The sequence below is a fragment of the Phyllobates terribilis genome, unplaced genomic scaffold, assembly GCF_046119375.1.
Source record: "Phyllobates terribilis strain yellow unplaced genomic scaffold, ASM4611937v1 Scaffold_9__5_contigs__length_417890890, whole genome shotgun sequence".
Taxonomy (NCBI): domain Eukaryota; kingdom Metazoa; phylum Chordata; class Amphibia; order Anura; family Dendrobatidae; genus Phyllobates; species Phyllobates terribilis.
Genome location: NW_027362769.1, coordinates 187,363,188 through 187,385,550, shown reverse-complemented (window position 1 = coordinate 187,385,550; position 22,363 = coordinate 187,363,188). Strand labels below are relative to the sequence as shown.

Sequence of the window (22,363 nt, the reverse complement as noted above, 5' to 3'; positions counted from 1 at the left end):
GTCTCAGCTTCCCCCCTGCCTGATCTTTATTGCGGCTTCGGCTTTCCCCCCGGCCGGCTCTTTACTGTGGCTCTGGCTTTCCCCGGCCGGCTCTTTACTGCAGCTCTGGCTTTCCTCCAGCTGGCTCTTTAATGCGGCTCTGGCTTTCCTCCAGCCGGCTCTTTACCTTAGTTCTGACTTTTCCCCGGCCGGCTCTTTACTGCGGCTCTGGCTTTCCTCCAGCTGGCTCTTTACTGCGGCTCTGGCTTTCCTCCAGCTGTCTCTTTACTGTGGCTCTGGCTTTCCCCCCGGCCGGCTCTTTACTGCTGGTCCGGTTTTCCCCCTGACTGGCTACTTACTGCAGCCTCAGTTTCCCCTCGGCCGGCTTTTTACTTCGGCTTCCCCCCGGCCGCCTCTTTTCTGCGGCTCAGGCTTTCCTCCAGCCGCCTCTTTACCTTGGCTCTGGCTTTCCTCCAGCTGGCTCTTTACTGTGGCTCTGGCTTTCCTCCAGCCGGCTCTTTGCTGCGGCTCTGGCTTTCCCCCGGCCGCCTCTTTACTGCGGCTCTGGCTTTCCTCTTCCAGCTCTTTACTGCGGTCTCAGCTTCCCCCCTGCTTGATCTTTATTGCGGCTTCGGCTTCCCCCCCGGCCGGCTCTTTACTGCGGCTCTGGCTTTCTCCCGGCCAGCTCTTCACTGCGGCTCTGGCTTTCTCCCGTCTGGCTCTTTGCTTCGGCTTCCCCCCCGGCTGGCTCTTTACTGTGGCTCTGGCTTTTCCCTGGCCGGCTCTTTACTGTGGCTCTGGCTTTCCCCCGGCCGGCTCTTTACTGTGGCTCTGGCTTTCCTCCTACCGGCTCTTTACTGCGGCTCTGGCTTTCCCCCGGCCGCCTCTTTACTGCGGCTCTGGCTTTCCTCTTCCAGCTCTTTACTGCGGCCTCAGCTTCCCCCCGGCCGGATCTTTATTGCGGCTTCGGCTCCCCCCCCGGCCGGCTCTTTACTGCGGCTCTGGCTTTCCCCTGGCCAGCTCTTCACTGCGGCTCTGGCTTTCTCCATTCTGGCTCTTTGCTTCGGCTTCCCCCCCGGCCGGCTCTTTACTGTGGCTCTGGCTTTTCCCTGGCCGGCTCTTTACTGTGGCTCTGGCTTTCCCCCGGCCGGCTCTTTACTGTGGCTCTGGCTTTCCTCCAGCTGGCTCTTTCCTGCGGCTCTGGCTTTCCTCCAGCACGCTCTTTTCTGCTGCTCCGGTTTTCCCCCTGGCCGGTTCTTTACTGCGGCTTCGGCTTCCCCCCGGCCGGCTCTTTACTGCTCCTCCGGTTTTCCCCCTGGCCGGTTCTTTACTGCGGCCTCAGCTTCCCCTCGGCCTGCTCTTTACTGCGGCTTCGGCTTCCCCCTGGCCGGCTCTTTACTGCGGCTCTGGCTTTCACCCGGACGGCTCTTTACTGCAGCTCTCACTCCTCTAGTTCCTGAGAAATATTACATTTAATAGCCGCCGGCTGAGACGATCATCTTCTTGCAGCGAGTGGAGTGGCGCTCAGGATCTGCTCTGCATGCAGAATGTGTCCGGTTCACAATCGGGATCCAGAAATCCAGGGCGCAGCGCCATGGACAGAGGACGGGTGACTGACAGCAGGAGGCCTGGATTACCTGTGTGTAACCCTGTGTAATAGTGGGAAGGACAGATGTCACGGGTGTGTTGCCACGAAGATCGTCACGAGTACACAGCCTGACTTCTCGCAGCTGACTTGTTGGTGCTTTGTGTTTTCTCGGCAGTGAAGGAGTTAATTCTCTCTCTCTCTGGGCTAGCTGAGGTCCAGCCTCGCCCAGCTGCAATCAATGCTTCGTTAGTGAGACTCCTTTATATTCCTGCAGGTCTGTTTGTGAGGTGTCGGTGAAAGCTTTTCATTCAGACTTACAGAGCGGATCGTGGTGTTTGGAGTTGCTGAGATAAGTGTATTTGAAAGTGTTATTTCCCTTTCCTCGCTTTATCATTTATCTCCTTTCCCGTTGGTGTTCCCTCTGTTGTAGTTTTGTTGAAGTTGTATGCAAGGTGGTTTTGGTTTTTCCCTTGTACTGTCTCGTTCGTCTAAATACTGTGTGTGGGCATATTATCGCTGGTTCCCAATTGTTGTGATCGGGGTCCTTCTCAGGACTAGATTACTGTGGTGCAGGGATCCTCAGGAGGTAGGGGTTACGCTGGCGGCCTGGACCTCTGTACCTTTAACAGTACCTCCAGGATGAGGGATTAGTCAGGGCCCCAGCTTAGGGTCAGCTTAGGCCCCCTACCTCCAGTATTCTGTGACAGTGTGACATTTTCACCGACCAACTTAGTTTTTCTCCAGCTACCATGGATCCAGTAGCCGGTCTAGCTCAGCAGTTGCAGAGTTTGTCCATGGGGCTGGCGGACGTTAGGTCCAAGGTTTTGCATCCTCTGGAGCAAGCCGGACCAGAACCTAAAGTAGCTCTCCCTGACAGGTTCACTGGGGGGCGGGACAAGTTTTTTGTTTTCCGGGAGGCATGCAAATTGTACTTTCGGCTGCGGCCTCGGTCATCGGGCAGTGAAGAACAAAGGGTGGGAATTGTCATCTCGCTCCTACAAGGGGACCCACAATCTTGGGCGTTCTCTCTTCCCCCTAGCTCCCCAGTTCTCCAGTCAGTGGATAGGTTTTTCGCTGCTTTGGGACTCGTATATGATGACCCAGATCGGATCTCCCTTGCTGAGTCTAAGTTACGTAGGATTCAGCAGGGAGATCGTCCGGCGGAGGAATTCTGTTCGGAGTTCCGTAGGTGGGCCACGGACACCCAGTGGAATGACCCGGCTCTTAGGAGCCAGTTTTGTCATGGTTTATCCGACAAATTACAGGATGTGTTGGCACAGTATGACTCTCCCGCGTCACTGGAAGCCGCTATGGCCCTTGCTATTCGCATTGACAGACGGCTTCGGGAGAGGTGCGGGATAACTCTACCCCCTGTAATGTCTCCACCTCTTACAAGGTCCCCTCATATGGTGGTTCCCCTGGTCAGTCCGGAGGAGCCTATGCAATTAGGAGGGACATCATTTCGGGGAAGGGGACCGGTGGTGCGCCATAAGACAGGAAGGTGTTTCCTCTGCGGGAAAAAGGGACATTTTATTGGGGGGTGTCCATCCCGCCCCTTGCTGAGTAAAGAGTCGTCGAAAAAACTGTTGATCCCAGGTTGTGTGGTGGACGGCAATCTGGGAGTAGGTATTTCGTCCCTAGGTTCGTCTCAGTTTCTCGTACCGGCGGAGGTGGTGGTGGGTACGAGAACTGAGAGGATATCTGTTCTTCTGGATAGTGGGGCCGGGGCTAATCTGGTTGATGCTCGGTTTGCCCGGGTTCAAGGTATGCGATTGAGTGAGTTGGCTAAACCCATCCCCATATTCTCGATCGATGCCAGGCCTCTCGGTCAGGGAAGTTTTTTGCAAGCTGTGCATGGCGTAAAACTTCAAGTGGGGGCAATACATAAAGAACTGTTGTCTTGCTACGTGTTGGAGGGTCTTCCCACTCCTATAGTGTTGGGCCTTCCTTGGTTAGCTAAGCATAACCCTGTTATTAATTGGCAAACCAGAGAGATAAGCCAATGGAGTAAATTCTGTAATAAAAACTGCATGAACACGGTCATCGGTGCGGTTACTCCTTGGGTCTTACCTCCATTTCTGGCAGACTTTGAGGATGTATTCTCGGAGAATGGGTGTCAGGAACTACCTCCTCATCGCGAGTATGACTGTTCTGTAAAACTGCTCCCTGAGGCCAAGTTACCTAAAGCTAGGTTGTATAACCTTTCTGGTCCTGAGAGGCAGGCCATGAAGGATTATATTTCTGAAAGTCTGGCTAAGGGGCATATTAGACCTTCATCTTCACCGGTGGCCGCGGGGTTCTTCTTTGTTAAGAAGAAAGATGGAGGCCTACGCCCTTGCCTGGATTTCCGTGAACTTAATCGGATTACGGTCCGAGATCCGTATCCGCTCCCACTTATTCCCGATCTCTTTAATCAGATCGTGGGCGCCAAATGGTTCTCTAAGTTGGATCTCAGGGGGGCGTACAATTTGATTAGGATGAAGGAGGGGGATGAGTGGAAGACGGCGTTTAACACTCCGGAGGGGCATTATGAGAACCTTGTCATGCCATTCGGTCTGACTAATGCCCCGGCGGTGTTTCAACACTTTGTTAATGATATTTTTCGCCACCTGGTGGGACAGTTTGTTGTCATATATCTGGATGATATCTTAATTTACTCGCCGGATCTGGTGTCTCATCAGGAGCATGTTAGACAGGTGTTACAGATCTTGCGGGATAATAAACTGTATGCCAAGTGGGAAAAGTGTGTGTTCGCCGTACAGGAACTCCAGTTTTTAGGCTTCCTGGTTTCTGCGTCCGGTTTTCGTATGGACCCTGGGAAAGTGCGGGCAGTTCTTGAGTGGGATCGGCCGGAGAATCTTAAGGCACTACAACGTTTCCTGGGGTTTGCTAACTATTACCGGAAGTTCATTCGTAATTTCTCGTCCGTGGTTAAGCCTCTCACAGACATGACTAAAAAGGGGACGGATTTTTCTAGGTGGTCTGACAAGGCTTGTCAAGCATTCTCCTCCTTGAAAAAATGTTTTGCCTCGGCACCCATACTCATTCAACCTGATGCGTCTCAGCCATTCATTGTAGAGGTAGACGCTTCCGAGGTAGGGGTGGGAGCAGTATTGTCACAGGGTTCGTCCCCTGGTAAGTGGCATCCGTGCGCCTTTTTCTCTAAAAAATTGTCGTCCGCTGAGAGGAATTACGATGTCGGCAATAGGGAACTCCTGGCCATTAAGTTAGCTTTTGAGGAGTGGCGCCATTTTTTGGAGGGGGCAGTTCATCCGGTCACCGTCATCACCGATCACAAGAACCTGCTATATCTGGAGTCCGCTAAACGTCTGAATCCCAGACAAGCTAGGTGGTCATTGTTTTTTACCAGGTTTAATTTTGTCGTTGCATATCGTCCTGGGTCAAAAAATGTAAAGGCGGATGCCTTATCTCGTAGTTTCCCTGGGGCCGGGAATACGGACGACCCGATTCCTGTTCTTCAGGAGGGGGTGGTGGTTTCGGCAGTATGCTCTGAGCTGGAGGAGGAGATATTGGAGGCTCAGGGGGACGCCCCTGTTGGACCTCCGGGGAGACTGTTCGTTCCAGATCAGTTGCGACAAAAGGTGATCGAGGCACACCATAACTCAGTTTTTGCAGGACACCCGGGGAGTAAAGCAACTGTGGATCTCCTCTCGCGTCGGTTTTGGTGGCCTAACTTACATAAAGAGGTGGTAACTTTTGTCGCGTCCTGTGGGGTTTGTGCGCGCTCTAAGACCTCACATACCCGTCCGTCTGGGGCCCTCTTACCTTTGAAGATCCCGGAGCGTCCTTGGACTCATCTGTCTATGGACTTTATTACGGACCTCCCTCCGTCTTCGGGTAAAACGGTCATACTCGTTGTAGTGGACAGGTTCAGCAAGATGGCACATTTTATCGCTCTTCCGGCTCTCCCTAATGCTAAAACTCTTGCGCAGGTGTTCATTGGGGAGATTGTGAGGCTTCACGGGGTACCCTCCGAGGTGGTGTCTGATCGGGGGTCTCAGTTTGTGTCCAAGTTCTGGAAGGCGTTTTGTGCACGGCGGGGGATGCATTTGTCATTCTCGTCGGCTTTTCATCCTCAGACCAATGGTCAGACGGAACGTATGAACCAGAGCTTGGAGACATATCTTCGGTGTTTTGTGTCTGAGAACCAGGAGGACTGGGCTTCTTTCCTACCTCTGGCAGAGTTTGCTCTCAATAATAGGCGAAGCGAGTCCACTGGTAAGTCCCCGTTTTTTGGGGCATATGGTTTTCACCCCCAGTTTTGTACTTTCAGTAGGGGGGGCTCTTCGGGGGTTCCGGAGGAGGAACGATTTTCCTCATCTCTCGCTTCAGTATGGAGAGGGGTGCTGAAGAATCTGAATACTATGGGGAACCGATACAAACGTATGGCTGATAGGAGGAGAGTGTCTGGTCCGGACCTAAGTGTGAACGATCAGGTATGGTTGTCTACCAGGAATATTAAACTTAAGGTTCCCTCCTGGAAACTGGGTCCCAGGTTCATCGGGCCGTACAGAATCAGTTCTGTTATTAATCCGGTGGCATTCCGTCTTGACCTCCCCCCTACGTTTAAAATTCACAACGTGTTTCACAGATCATTGCTTAAGAGGTATGTGGCGCCGGTGGTACCGTCACCTTTACCTCCCCCTCCAGTGGTGGTCAATGGTAACTTGGAGTTCCAGGTATCGAGGGTCATTGATTCACGCTTTAATCGCCGGTCCCTTCAGTACTTGGTTCATTGGAAGGGGTATGGTCCTGAGGAGAGGATGTGGGTTCCTGCGTCGGATATTAACGCAGACCGATTAGTTCGGGCCTTCCACACGACTCACCCGGATAAACCTGGCCCTGAGGGTCCGGAGGCCCCTCGTAGAAGGGGGGGTACTGTCACGGGTGTGTTACCACGAAGATCGTCACGAGTACACAGCCTGACTTCTCGCAGCTGACTTGTTGGTGCTTTGTGTTTTCTCGGCAGTGAAGGAGTTAATTCTCTCTCTCTCTGGGCTAGACGAGGTCCAGCCTCGCCCAGCTGCAATCAATGCTTCGTTAGTGAGACTCCTTTATATTCCTGCAGGTCTGTTTGTGAGGTGTCGGTGAAAGCTTTTCATTCTGACTTACAGAGCGGATCGTGGTGTTTGGAGTTGCTGAGATAAGTGTATTTGAAAGTGTTATTTCCCTTTCCTCGCTTTATCATTTATCTCCTTTCCCGTTGGTGTTCCCTCTGTTGTAGTTTTGTTGAAGTTGTATGCAAGGTGGTTTTGGTTTTTCCCTTGTACTGTCTCGTTCGTCTAAATACTGTGTGTGGGCATATTATCGCTGGTTCCCAATTGTTGTGATCGGGGTCCTTCTCAGGACTAGATTACTGTGGTGCAGGGATCCTCAGGAGGTAGGGGTTACGCTGGCGGCCTGGACCTCTGTACCTTTAACAGTACCTCCAGGATGAGGGATTAGTCAGGGCCCCAGCTTAGGGTCAGCTTAGGCCCCCTACCTCCAGTATTCTGTGACAGTGTGACAACAGAAGACCAAGGTGCACCGGACACCAGAGGAGGAGACAGAAGGGACGAGGACCCCTTTATGGTCGTACTCCAGGCCAGAGCGTTTGGGGTCTCATCTTTTCCATGACTTTTTGGCCGATCTCCCTTCTTTGCTCCTCTGGGGAGTCCTGCATGGTACAGAGACAATGAGGTCAATCAGGGCAACACAGACACTACAAGTCCCAGCATCAGAAGCAGACGCTCGGCATGTAACCGCTTGCACCGGGGAGGGGCTGATTAGAGATGCAATTAATGTATTTTCTCTTTTCCTCCCCAGACCTGAAGCCTTGGTTGTCTAACTTCTCGTATGGCGACGTGCAGGATTTCTCGCAGCTCACCCTCGACATCAACAGGAATCAGCTGATCGTAGGCGCCAGGTAAGAGATGTGGTTTCTCTGTACGAGCAGATGAAGCAGAGCTGAACGGGTTGTGTAGCACCACGTAACGCCTCGTGCACATTGCACTTCCTCCAATGGCAGCCACTGATTTCAGGAGACCCCGGCGGTGAGACCACCCATCATCGTCCTATATAATCCAGATAGTAAGGTGGATGCGGCATGTCCTGGTGCTGCCTCAGCTGCTGCGGATTACCCAGGATGTGATGAGGAGCGCGGGCGTCTCGTGTGACCGCTGCTTAATCTCCTAATCCCCCCTGTGCTGAATCAGCTCAGTGCTCCCTGTGATACTGTATCCGGGCACAGAGAGGTACGAGGCGCGGGGCACAGAGAGGTACCAGCCACAGAGAGGTACGAGGCACAGAGAGGTACGAGCCACAGGGCACAGAGAGGTACGAGGCGCAGAGAGGTACGAGCCACAGGGCGCAGAGAGGTACGAGGCGCAGAGAGGTACGAGGCACAGAGAGGTACGAGCCGCAGGGCACAGAGGGGTACGAGGCACAGAGAGGTACGAGCCGTGGGGCACAGAGAGGTACGAGGCACAGAGAGGTACGAGGCGCAGAGAGGTACGAGCCGTGGGGCGCAGAGAGGTACGAGGCGCAGAGAGGTACGAGGCGCAGAGCGGTACGAGCCGCGGGGCACAGAGAGGTACGAGGCACAGAGAGGTGCGAGGCACAGAGAGGTACGAGCCGTGGAGCACAAAGAGGTACGAGGCACAGAGAGATACAAGCCGCAGTGCACAGAGAGGTACGAGGCGCAGAGAGGTACGAGCCGTGGGGCACAGAGAGGTACGAGGCATAGAGAGATACGAGGCTCAGAGAGGTACGAGGCGCAGAGAGGTACGAACCGTGGAGCACAGAGAGGTACGAGGCACAGAGAGATACGAGGCTCAGAGAGGTACGAGCCGCAGGGCACAGAGAGGTACGAGGCGCAGAGAGGTACGAGCCGTGGAGCACAGAGAGGTACGAGGCACAGAGAGATACGAGGCTCAGAGAGGTACGAGCCGCAGGGCACAGAGAGGTACGAGGCTCAGAGAGGTACGAGGCGCAGAGAGGTACGAGCCGCAGGGCACAGAGAGGTACGAGGCTCAGAGAGGTACGAGGCACAGAGAGGTACGAGGCACAGAGAGATACGAGGCTCAGAGAGGTACGAGGCGCAGAGAGGTACGAGCCGTGGAGCACAGAGAGGTACGAGGCTCAGAGAGGTACGAGGCTCAGAGAGGTACGAGGCACAGAGAGGTACGAGGCTCAGAGAGGTACGAGCCGCAGGGCACAGAGAGGTACGAGGCGCAGAGAAGTACGAGCCGCGGGGCACAGAGTGGTACGAGGCTCAGAGAGGTACGAGGCTCAGAGAGGTACGAGGTGCAGAGAGGTACGAGCCGCAGGGCGCAGAGAGGTACGAGGCTCAGAGAGGTACGAGGCTCAGAGAGGTACGAGGCTCAGAGAGGTACGAGGCACAGAGAGGTACGAGGCACAGAGGAGTACGAGGCGCAGGGCTTAGAGGGGTACGAGGCGCGAGGCACAGAGGAGTACGAGGCGCAGGACATAGAGGAGTACGAGGCGCGGGGCACAGAGCGGTACGAGGTGCAGGGCATAGAGGGGCACGGGGCACAGAGCGGTACGAGGCGCAGGGCATAGAGGGACACAGAGCGGTACGAGTCGCCCCCGGCCACCTCAGGGGCCTGCTCTTCTCCTCAGGTTTTATCTATGGAGCTGCGGAGATACAAGGACGGCTGCCGGCGGTGGATCAATCAGACCTGGAAAATGTCTCTGTCTGACCTTAAAGTGCAACTCCGACTCTAAACAATCTCCCATAAATCAGCAGTAAAAGCGGAAATAAAAACAGCTTTGTATCATTCAGGAGAGTCGCTGCCATGATGTCTCCCAGAACGAGCACAAGGGGAGGAGGTCCGGCTTCCCCATCGCTCCCTCTCACATCCGCACAGCATGGACAGAGCAGTGTAGCTGTGAATCCTGCACTGAAGGGACACAAGGACACTACAAGCAGCAGCAAGTCTCTGCAGAGCGCCTCACTCCTATACCATAGACTTATATGGGCAGCAGCTGTAATGTGATCCCTCAGTGAGCTGAAAATCCATCTCCTCTCTGCTGTACTGAAGAGTGACTTTACCAGGAGTCCTATGTAACACCACAGATCACATAAAATAGATAATGTAGTAGATGTCACCTGCAGTCCTATGTAACACCACAGATGATGTAGCAGATGTCACCAGCAGTCCTATGTAACACCGCAGATGATGTAGCAGATGTCACCAGCAGTCCTATGTAACACCGCAGATGATGTAGCAGATGTCACCAGCAGTCCTATGTAACACCGCAGATGATGTAGCAGATGTCACCAGCTGTCCTATGTAACACCACAGATGATGTAGCCAATGTCACCTGCAGTCCTATGTAACACCACAGATGATGTAGCAGATGTCACCAGCAGTCCTATGTAACACCGCAGATGATGTAGCAGATGTCACCAGCAGTCCTATGTAACACCACAGATGATGTAGCAGATGTCACCAGCAGTCCTATGTAACACCACAGATGATGTAGCAGATGTCACCAGCAGTCCTATGTAACACCACAGATGATGTAGCAGATGTCACCAGCAGTCCTATGTAACACCACAGATGATGTAGCAGATGTCACCAGCAGTCCTATGTAACACCACAGATGATGTAGCCAATGTCACCTGCAGTCCTATGTAACACCACAGATGGCTCTGATACCTCTTCCGGTGATGGAGGGGTGCTCCTCTCGGCAGAGTATACAGCAGGCCAGCTGGGGGTGTGTATACATTTGCACTGAGTGTCTCTCGGTCGGCGCTGGCGGTCTTTCGCGGCTCCTCACACGGAGACAGAAGATCAGAGCGGGGAAATTGCTGTGTGAAATATTCATGTTCCCGCGGGGCTCGTTCCTGCTTGATTATACATCACGTTAAACGCTGCGTGGTAATGAATGATCAGCCGCGCGGTTAACAGGCCGCCGCCACTCGCGGGTCGGGGTGAGGGTGGTCCTTGTGCGGGGCTCGGACTGGGGGGACGCCTGGACTTTAGTGAGATTTTCCAGGTGTCACCGTTGCGCTGCCGTAGAGGAACATGTTGCTCTGATGTTCCTAAATCTCTTTCATCGCACAAGTGATTGATGCAAAGAGGAAATGTATTTAGCTTAAAAGCTCTAATAAAGATGAGAGGAAACAGCGGCAGGAGATCGGAGCGCGGAGGCCGCAGCGATGGAGGCCTGGACTGGCCTCTAAAGGGCGAAACACTGGAGTCCGACCTCTGACGCAGACACGAGGCTTCATCACCCGCCCGGACCACCATCCGGTTGTTGCTCAGGATTAAGAGTCAGTTTTGTATAAACTGTTTCCAGGATTTGGCGGAGAGTTCTCGTGAGGAGCCCTGGGCCGTCACTTACAGACTAGAAGTCTCGGCAAAATCTTTGTTTTCAAAACTTTCTGCGCCGCGGAACAGAGAAATGAGCAATAAATGCGATGGAATGATGAGAGCAGAATAGTGGAACGTTACAGAATATAACGGCTGCATCGATTATTATCTGTATCTGCGCCTCATCGAGCCGCCTCCTCCTCCGCACCGGACACTCTGCAATGTGCGCAGCGTTATCAATAAGATCCTCTGTTAATGGAATCGTCTTTGTCACTTCTATCTAGTACTGACCTATATGGCGGCTCGCGCTGCCCCCTGCAGAGGTCGGCGCCCACCTGTCCTACGTCACAGCGCACGTGGCAGATTTACCTCAATGGCATCTAGGAAAGTTATGTGATGATTCCCATGGGACTGAGTATATTAAAGGGGCCACCCAAAATTATAGTGTAAAGTGGTCTTCTGACGGGAGGATGGTCTATATGAACCTGGCAGAGGCAATCAACTGTATGTGGCTGCCTGACCTTGCCCTGAGGTCTTCTGTCTCCTCCATCATGTGATCTCTGTGAGGGGTTCTGTAATGACCCCTGTATATCGCCATCATGAGCCGTGACCCTGTAGTCCTGATCCGGCAATGTGACGGATGTTGTGATTTACAAACCATAATAACAGGACAATGACTGAGGCCGAGACCCCGAACATCAGGTAACAAATGAGGCCGGATATTCATGGCGTAAACTGCAACATTGGGTTCTCCTCTAATCAGACAGTTTGTGATGTTATTAATGGAGACTCATGGATTCTGCTTTTACTGTCACAATATATAATCCGTAATAATCTGTTACTTGTATGTAATACATGACAGGAATCAGTGACACATAATATCGTATCCACTGTATAATATCTGATACAATCTGTGATATATAATATTGTATCCGCTGTATAATATCTGACAGTCTCTGTGATATATAATATTGTATCCGCTGTGTAATATCTGATACAATCTGTGATATATAATATCGTATCTGCTGTATAATATCTGATAGTCTCTGATACAGTCTCTAATATATAATATTGTATCCGCTGTATAATATCTGATACAATCTGTGATATATAATATCGTATCTGCTGTATAATATCTGATAGTCTCTGATATATAATATTGTATCCGCTGTATAATATCTGATACAATCTGTGATATATAATATTGTATCCGCTGTATATTATCTGACAGTCTGTGATATATAATATTGTATCCGCTGTATAATATCTGACAGTCTCTGATACAGTCTCTGATATATAATATTGTATCCGCTGTATAATATCTGATACAATCTGTGATATATAATATCGTATCTGCTGTATAATATCTGATAGTCTCTGATATATAATATTGTATCCGCTGTATAATATCTGATACAATCTGTGATATATAATATCGTATCTGCTGTATAATATCTGATAGTCTCTGATACAGTCTCTGATATATAATATTGTATCCACTGTATAATATCTGATACAATCTGTGATATATAATATTGTATCCGCTGTATAATATCTGACACAATCTGTGATACATAATATTGTATCCGCTGTATATTATCTGACAGTCTGTGATATATAATATTGTATCCGCTGTATAATATCTGACAGTCTCTGATACATAATATTGTATCCGCTGTATAATATCTGACAGTCTCTGATACATAATATTGTATCCGCTGTGTAATATCTGATACAGTCTGTGATATATAATATTGTATCCGCTGTATTATATCTGATACAATCTGTGATATATAATATTGTATCCGCTGTATAATATCTGATACAGTCTGTGATATATAATATTGTATCCGCTGTATTATATCTGACACAGTCTGTGATATATAGTATTGTATCCGCTGTATTATATCTGATACAGTCTGTGATATATAATATTGTATCCGGTGTATAATATCTAACAGTCTCTGATACAGTCTGTATTACATAATATTATATCCGCTGTATAATATCTGATACAATCTGTGATATATAATACTGTTTCCGCTGTATAATATCTGACACAGTCTGTGATATATAATATTGTATCAACTGTATAATATCTGATACAATCTGTGATATATAATATTGTATCTGCTGTGTAATATCTGATACAATCTGTGCTATATAATATTGTATCCGCTGTATAATATCTGACACAGTCTGTGATATATAATATTGTATCCGCTGTATAATATCTGATACAATCTGTGATATATAATATTGTATCCGCTGTATAATATCTGACACAGTCTGTGATATATAATATTGTATCAACTGTATAATATCTGATACAATCTGTGATATATAATATTGTATCCGCTGTATAATATCTGATACAGTCTGTGATATATAATATTGTATCCGCTGTATAATATCTGACACAGTCTGTGATATATAATATTGTATCCGCTGTATAATATCTGATACAATCTGTGATATATAATATTGTATCCGCTGTATAATATCTGACACAGTCTGTGATATATAATATTGTATCAACTGTATAATATCTGATACAATCTGTGATATATAATATTGTATCCGCTGTATAATATCTGACACAATCTGTGATACATAATATTGTATCCGCTGTATATTATCTGACAGTCTGTGATATATAATATTGTATCCGCTGTATAATATCTGACAGTCTCTGATACATAATATTGTATCCGCTGTATAATATCTGACACAATCTGTGATACATAATATTGTATCCGCTGTATATTATCTGACAGTCTGTGATATATAATATTGTATCCGCTGTATAATATCTGACACAGTCTGTGATATATAATATTGTATCCGCTGTATAATATCTGATAAAATCTGTGATATATGATATTGTTTCCGCTGTATAATATCTGATACAATCTGTGATATATAATATTGTATCCGCTGTATAATATCTGATACAATCTGTGATATATAATATTGTATCCGCTGTATAATATCTGATACAATCTGTGATATATAATATTGTTTCCGCTGTATAATATCTGATACAGTCTGTGATATATAATATTGTATCCGCTGTATAATATCTGATACAATCTGTGATATATAATATTATATCCGCTGTATAATATCTGATACAATCTGTGATATATAATATTGTATCCGCTGTATAATATCTGATAAAATCTGTGATATATAATATTGTTTCCGCTGTATAATATCTGATACAATCTGTGATATATAATATTGTATCCGCTGTATAATATCTGATACAGTCTGTGATATATAATATTGTATCCGCTGTATAATATCTGATACAATCTGTGATATATAATATTGTATCCGCTGTATAATATCTGATACAGTCTGTGATATATAATATTGTATCCGCTGTATAATATCTGACACAGTCTGTGCTATATAATATTGTATCCGCTGTATAATATCTGACACAGTCTGTGATATATAATATTGTATCAACTGTATAATATCTGATACAATCTGTGATATATAATATTGTATCCGCTGTATATTATCTGACAGTCTCTGATATATAATATTGTATCCGCTGTATAATATCTGACACAGTCTGTGATATATAATATTGTATCCGCTGTATAATATCTGATACAATCTGTGATATATAATATTGTATCCGCTGTATAATATCTGATACAATCTGTGATATATAATATTGTATCCGCTGTATAATATCTAACAGTCTCTGATTCTGTCTGTATTACATAATATTGTATCCGCTGTATAATATCTGATACAGTCTGTGATATATAATATTGTATCCGTTGTATAATATCTGACACAGTCTGTGATATATAATATTGTATCCGCTGTATAATATCTGATACAATCTGTGATATATAATATTGTATCTGCTGTATAATATCTGATACAATCTGTGATATATAATATTGTATCCGCTGTATAATATCTGATACAATCTGTGATATATAATATTGTATCCGCTGTATAATATCTGACACAGTCTGTGATATATAATATTGTATCCGCTGTATAATATCTGGCACAGTCTGTGATATATAATATTGTATCCGCTGTATAATATCTGATACAATCTGTGATATATAATATTGTATCCGCTGTATAATATCTGATACAATCTGTGATATATAATATTGTATCCGCTGTGTAATATCTGATACAATCTGTGATTTATAATATTGTATCTGCTGTATAATATCTGACACAGTCTGTGATATATAATATTGTATCCGCTGTATAATATCTGATACAATCTGTGACATATAATATTGTATCCGCTGTGTAATATCTGATACAATCTGTGATATATAATATTGTATCCACTGTATAATATCTGACACAGTCTGTATTACATAATATTATATCCGCTGTATAATATCTGATACAATCTGTGATATATAATATTGTATCCGCTGTATAATATCTGATAAAATTTGTGATATATAATATTGTTTCCGCTGTATAATATCTGATACAATCTGTGATATATAATATTGTTTCCGCTGTATAATATCTGATACAATCTGTGATATATAATATTGTATCCGCTGTATAATATCTGATACAGTCTGTGATATATAATATTGTATCCGCTGTATAATATCTGATACAATCTGTGATATATAATATTGTTTCCGCTGTATAATATCTGATACAGTCTGTGATATATAATATTGTATCCGCTGTATAATATCTGATACAATCTGTGATATATAATATTGTATCCGCTGTATAATATCTGATAAAATCTGTGATATATAATATTGTTTCCGCTGTATAATATCTGATACAATCTGTGATATATAATATTGTTTCCGCTGTATAATATCTGATACAATCTGTGATATATAATATTGTATCTGCTGTATAATATCTGATACAGTCTGTGATATATAATCTTGTATCAACTGTATAATATCTGATACAATCTGTGATATATAATATTGTATCCGCTGTATATTATCTGACAGTCTCTGATATATAATATTGTATCCGGTGTATAATATCTGACATAGTCTGTGATATATAATATTGTATCCACTGTATAATATATTATACAATCTGTGATATATAATATTGTATCTGCTGTATAATATCTGACACAGCCTGTGATATATAATATTGTATCTGCTGTGTAATATCTGACAGTCTCTGATACAGTCTGTGATTCATAATATTGTATTCGCTGTATAATATCTGATACAATCTGTGATATATAATATTGTATCCGCTGTATAATATCTGATACAATCTGTGATATATAATATTGTATCCGCTGTATAATATCTAACAGTCTCTGATTCTGTCTGTATTACATAATATTGTATCCGCTGTATAATATCTGATACAGTCTGTGATATATAATATTGTATCCGCTGTATAATATCTAACAGTCTCTGATTCTGTCTGTATTACATAATATTGTATCCGCTGTGTAATATCTGATACAATCTGTGATATATAATATTGTATCCGCTGTATATTATCTGATACAATCTGTGATATATAATATTGTATCCGCTGTATATTATCTGATACAATCTGTGATATATAATATTGTATCCGCTGTATAATATCTGATACAATCTGTGATATATAATATTGTATCCGCTGTATAATATCTGATACAATCTGTGATATATAATATTGTATCCGCTGTATAATATCTGATACAATCTGTGATATATAATATTGTATCCGTTGTGTAATATCTGATACAATCTGTGATTTATAATATTGTATCTGCTGTATAATATCTGACACAGTCTGTGATATATAATATTGTATCCGCTGTATAATATCTGATACAATCTGTGACATATAATATTGTATCCGCTGTGTAATATCTGATACAATCTGTGATATATAATATTGTATCCGCTGTATAATATCTGACACAGTCTGTGATATATAATATTGTATCCGCTGTATAATATCTGATACAATCTGTGATATATAATATTGTATCCGCTGTGTAATATCTGATACAATCTGTGATATATAATATTGTATCCGCTGTATATTATCTGATACAATCTGTGATATATAATATTGTATCCGCTGTATAATATCTGATACAATCTGTGATATATAATATTGTATCCGCTGTATAATATCTGATACAATCTGTGATTTATAATATTGTATCTGCTGTATAATATCTGATACAATCTGTGATATATAATATTGTATCTGCTGTATAATATCTGATACAGTCTGTGATATATAATATTGTATCCGCTGTGTAATATCTGATACAATCTGTGATATATAATATTGTATCTGCTGTATAATATCTAATACAATCTGTGATATATAATATTGTATCCGCTGTATAATATCTGATACAGTCTGTGATATATAATATTGTATCCGCTGTATAATATCTGATACAATCTGTGATATATAATATTATATCTGCTGTATAATATCTGATACAATCTGTGATATATAATATTGTATCCGCTGTATAATATCTGATACAGTCTGTGATATATAATATTGTATCCGCTGTATAATATCTGACACAGTCTGTGATATATAATATTGTATCCGCTGTGTAATATCTGACACAGTCTGTGATATATAATATTGTATCCGCTGTATTATATCTGATACAATCTGTGATATATAATATTGTTTCCGCTGTATAATATCTGATACAATCTGTGATATATAATATTGTTTCCGCTGTATAATATCTGATACAATCTGTGATATATAATATTGTTTCCGCTGTATAATATCTGATACAATCTGTGATATATAATATTGTATCCGCTGTATAATATCTGATACAATCTGTGATATATAATATTGTATCCGCTGTATAATATCTGATACAATCTGTGATATATAATATTGTATCCGCTGTATATCTGATACAATCTGTGATATATAATATTGTCTCAACTGTATAACATCTGATACAATCTGTGATATATAATATTGTATCCGCTGTATATTATCTGACAGTCTCTGATATATAATATTGTATCCGGTGTATAATATCTGACATCGTCTGTGATATATAATATTGTATCCGCTGTATAATATATTATACAATCTGTGATATATAATATTGTATCTGCTGTATAATATCTGACACAGCCTGTGATATATAATATTGTATCTGCTGTGTAATATCTGACAGTCTCTGATACAGTCTGTGATTCATAATATTGTATTCGCTGTATAATATCTGATACAATCTGTGATATATAATATTGTTTCCGCTGTATAATATCTGATACAATCTGTGATATATAATATTGTATCCGCTGTATAATATCTGATACAGTCTGTGATATATAATATTGTATCCGCTGTATAATATCTGATACAATCTGTGATATATAATATTGTTTCCGCTGTATAATATCTGATACAGTCTGTGATATATAATATTGTATCCGCTGTATAATATCTGATACAATCTGTGATATATAATATTGTATCCACTGTATAATATCTGATACAATCTGTGATATATAATATTGTATCCGCTGTATAATATCTGACATAGTCTGTGATATATAATATTGTATCCGCTGTATAATATCTGATACAATCTGTGATATATAATATTGTATCCGCTGTATAATATCTGACACAGTCTGTGATATATAATATTGTATCCGCTGTATAATATCTGACACAGTCTGTGATATATAATATTGTATCCGCTGTGTAATATGTGACAGTCTGTGATATATAATATTGTATCCGCTGTATAATATCTGATACAATCTGTGATATATAATATTGTATCTGCTGTATAATATCTGATACAATCTGTGCTATATAATATTGTATCCGCTGTATAATATCTGACACAGTCTGTGATATATAATATTGTATCAACTGTATAATATCTGATACAATCTGTGATATATAATATTGTATCTGCTGTATAATATCTGACACAGCCTGTGATATATAATATTGTATCTGCTGTGTAATATCTGACAGTCTCTGATACAGTCTGTGATTCATAATATTGTATTCGCTGTATAATATCTGATACAATCTGTGATATATAATATTGTATCCGCTGTATAATATCTGATACAATCTGTGATATATAATATTGTTTCCGCTGTATAATATCTGATACAATCTGTGATATATAATATTGTATCCGCTGTATAATATCTAACAGTCTCTGATTCTGTCTGTATTACATAATATTGTATCCGTTGTATAATATCTGATACAGTCTGTGATATATAATATTGTATCCGCTGTATAATATCTGACAGTCTGTGATATATAATATTGTATCCGCTGTATAATATCTGATACAATCTGTGATATATAATATTGTATCCGCTGTATAATATCTGATACAATCTGTGATATATAATATTGTATCCGCTGTATAATATCTGATACAATCTGTGATATATAATATTGTATCCGCTGTATAATATCTGACACAGTCTGTGATATATAATATTGTATCCGCTGTATAATATCTGATACAATCTGTGATATATAATATTGTATCCGCTGTATATTATCTGATACAATCTGTGATATATAATATTGTATCCGCTGTATAATATCTGACACAGTCTGTGATATATAATATTGTATCCGCTGTATAATATCTGATACAATCTGTGACATATAATATTGTATCCGCTGTGTAATATCTGATACAATCTGTGATATATAATATTGTATCCGCTGTATAATATCTGATACAGTCTGTGATATATAATATTGTATCCGCTGTATAATATCTGATACAATCTGTGATATATAATATTGTATCCGCTGTGTAATATCTGACACAGTCTGTGATATATAATATTGTATCCGCTGTGTAATATCTGACACAGTCTGTGATATATAATATTGTATCCGCTGTATAATATCTGATACAATCTGTGATATATATTGTATCCGCTGTATAATATCTGATACAATCTGTGATATATAATATTGTATCCGCTGTATAATATCTGATACAGTCTGTGATATATAATATTGTATCCGCTGTATAATATCTGATACAATCTGTGATATATAATATTGTATCCGCTGTGTAATATCTGACACAGTCTGTGATATATAATATTGTATCCGCTGTGTAATATCTGACACAGTCTGTGATATATAATATTGTATCCGCTGTATAATATCTGATACAATCTGTGATATATATTGTATCCGCTGTATAATATCTGATACAATCTGTGATATATAATATTGTATCTGCTGTATAATATCTGATACAATCTGTGATATATAATATTGTATCCGCTGTATAATATCTGATGCAATCTGTGATATATAATATTGTATCCGCTGTATATTATCTGATACAATCTGTGATATATAATATTGTATCCGCTGTGTAATATCTGACACAGTCTGTGATATATAATATTGTATCCGCTGTGTAATATCTGACACAGTCTGTGATATATAATATTGTATCCGCTGTATAATATCTGATACAATCTGTGATATATATTGTATCCGCTGTATAATATCTGATACAATCTGTGATATATAATATTGTATCTGCTGTATAATATCTGATACAATCTGTGATATATAATATTGTATCCGCTGTATAATATCTGATGCAATCTGTGATATATAATATTGTATCTGCTGTATATTATCTGATACAATCTGTGATATATAATATTGTATCCGCTGTATAATATCTGATACAGTCTGTGATATATAATATTGTATCCGCTGTGTAATATTTGACAGTCTGTGATATATAATATTGTATCCGCTGTATAATATCTGATACAATCTGTGATATATAATATTGTATCCGCTGTATAATATCTGATGCAATCTGTGATATATAATATTGTATCTGCTGTATATTATCTGATACAATCTGTGATATATAATATTGTATCCGCTGTATAATATCTGATACAGTCTGTGATATATAATATTGTATCCGCTGTGTAATATCTGACACAGTCTGTGATATATAATATTGTATCTGCTGTATAATATCTGATACAATCTGTGATATATAATATTGTATCCGCTGTATATTATCTGACAGTCTCTGATATATAATATTGTATCCGGTGTATAATATCTGACATAGTCTGTGATATATAATATTGTATCCGCTGTATAATATATTATACAATCTGTGATATATAATATTGTATCTGCTGTATAATATCTGACACAGCCTGTGATATATAATATTGTATCCGCTGTATAATATCTGATACAATCTGTGATATATAATATTGTATCCGCTGTATAATATCTGATACAGTCTGTGATATATAATATTGTATCCGCTGTATAATATCTGACACAGTCTGTGATATATAATATTGTATCCGCTGTATAATATCTGATACAATCTGTGATATATAATATTGTATCTGCTGTATAATATCTGATACAATCTGTGCTATATAATATTGTATCCGCTGTATAATATCTGACACAGTCTGTGATATATAATATGGTATCAACTGTATAATATCTGATACAATCTGTGATATATAATATTGTATCCGCTGTATATTATCTGACAGTCTCTGATATATAATATTGTATCCGGTGTATAATATCTGACATAGTCTGTGATATATAATATTGTATCCGCTGTATAATATATTATACAATCTGTGATATATAATATTGTATCTGCTGTATAATATCTGACACAGCCTGTGATATATAATATTGTATCTGCTGTGTAATATCTGACAGTCTCTGATACAGTCTGTGATTCATAATATTGTATTCGCTGTATAATATCTGATACAATCTGTGATATATAATATTGTATCCGCTGTATAATATCTTATACAATCTGTGATATATAATATTGTTTCCGCTGTATAATATCTGATACAATCTGTGATATATAATATTGTATCCGCTGTATAATATCTAACAGTCTCTGATTCTGTCTGTATTACATAATATTGTATCCGCTGTATAATATCTGATACAGTCTGTGATATATAATATTGTATCCGCTGTATAATATCTGACACAGTCTGTGATATATAATATTGTATCCGCTGTGTAATATCTGACACAGTCTGTGATATATAATATTGTATCCGCTGTATAATATCTGATACAATCTGTGATATATAATATTTTATCCGCTGTGTAATATCTAATACAATCTGTGATATATAATATTGTATCCGCTGTGTAATATCTGATACAATCTGTGATATATAATATTGCATCCGCTGTATAATATCTGATACAATCTGTGATATATAATATTGTATCCGCTGTGTAATATCTGATACAATCTGTGATATATAATATTGTATCCACTGTATAATATCTGATACAATCTGTGATATATAATATTGTATCCGCTGTATAATATCTGATACAATCTGTGATATATAATATTGTATCCGCTGTGTAATATCTGACACCGTCTGTGATATATAACATTGTA

The 22,363-nt window shown here is 41.5% G+C and overlaps 1 protein-coding gene across 3 annotated transcripts in view; it reads left to right on the top strand.

The window, feature by feature from the left end:
- SEMA5B (semaphorin 5B) overlaps window positions 1-22,363 on the top strand; it is a 398,541-nt gene that overhangs the window by 174,604 nt on the left and 201,574 nt on the right. For all 3 annotated transcript variants that reach the window (XM_073647519.1, XM_073647520.1, XM_073647521.1), the window contains one exon: window positions 7,394-7,493. In XM_073647519.1, the coding sequence (XP_073503620.1) occupies window positions 7,394-7,493 (100 nt within the window). The remainder of the gene's footprint in view (window positions 1-7,393; window positions 7,494-22,363) is intronic.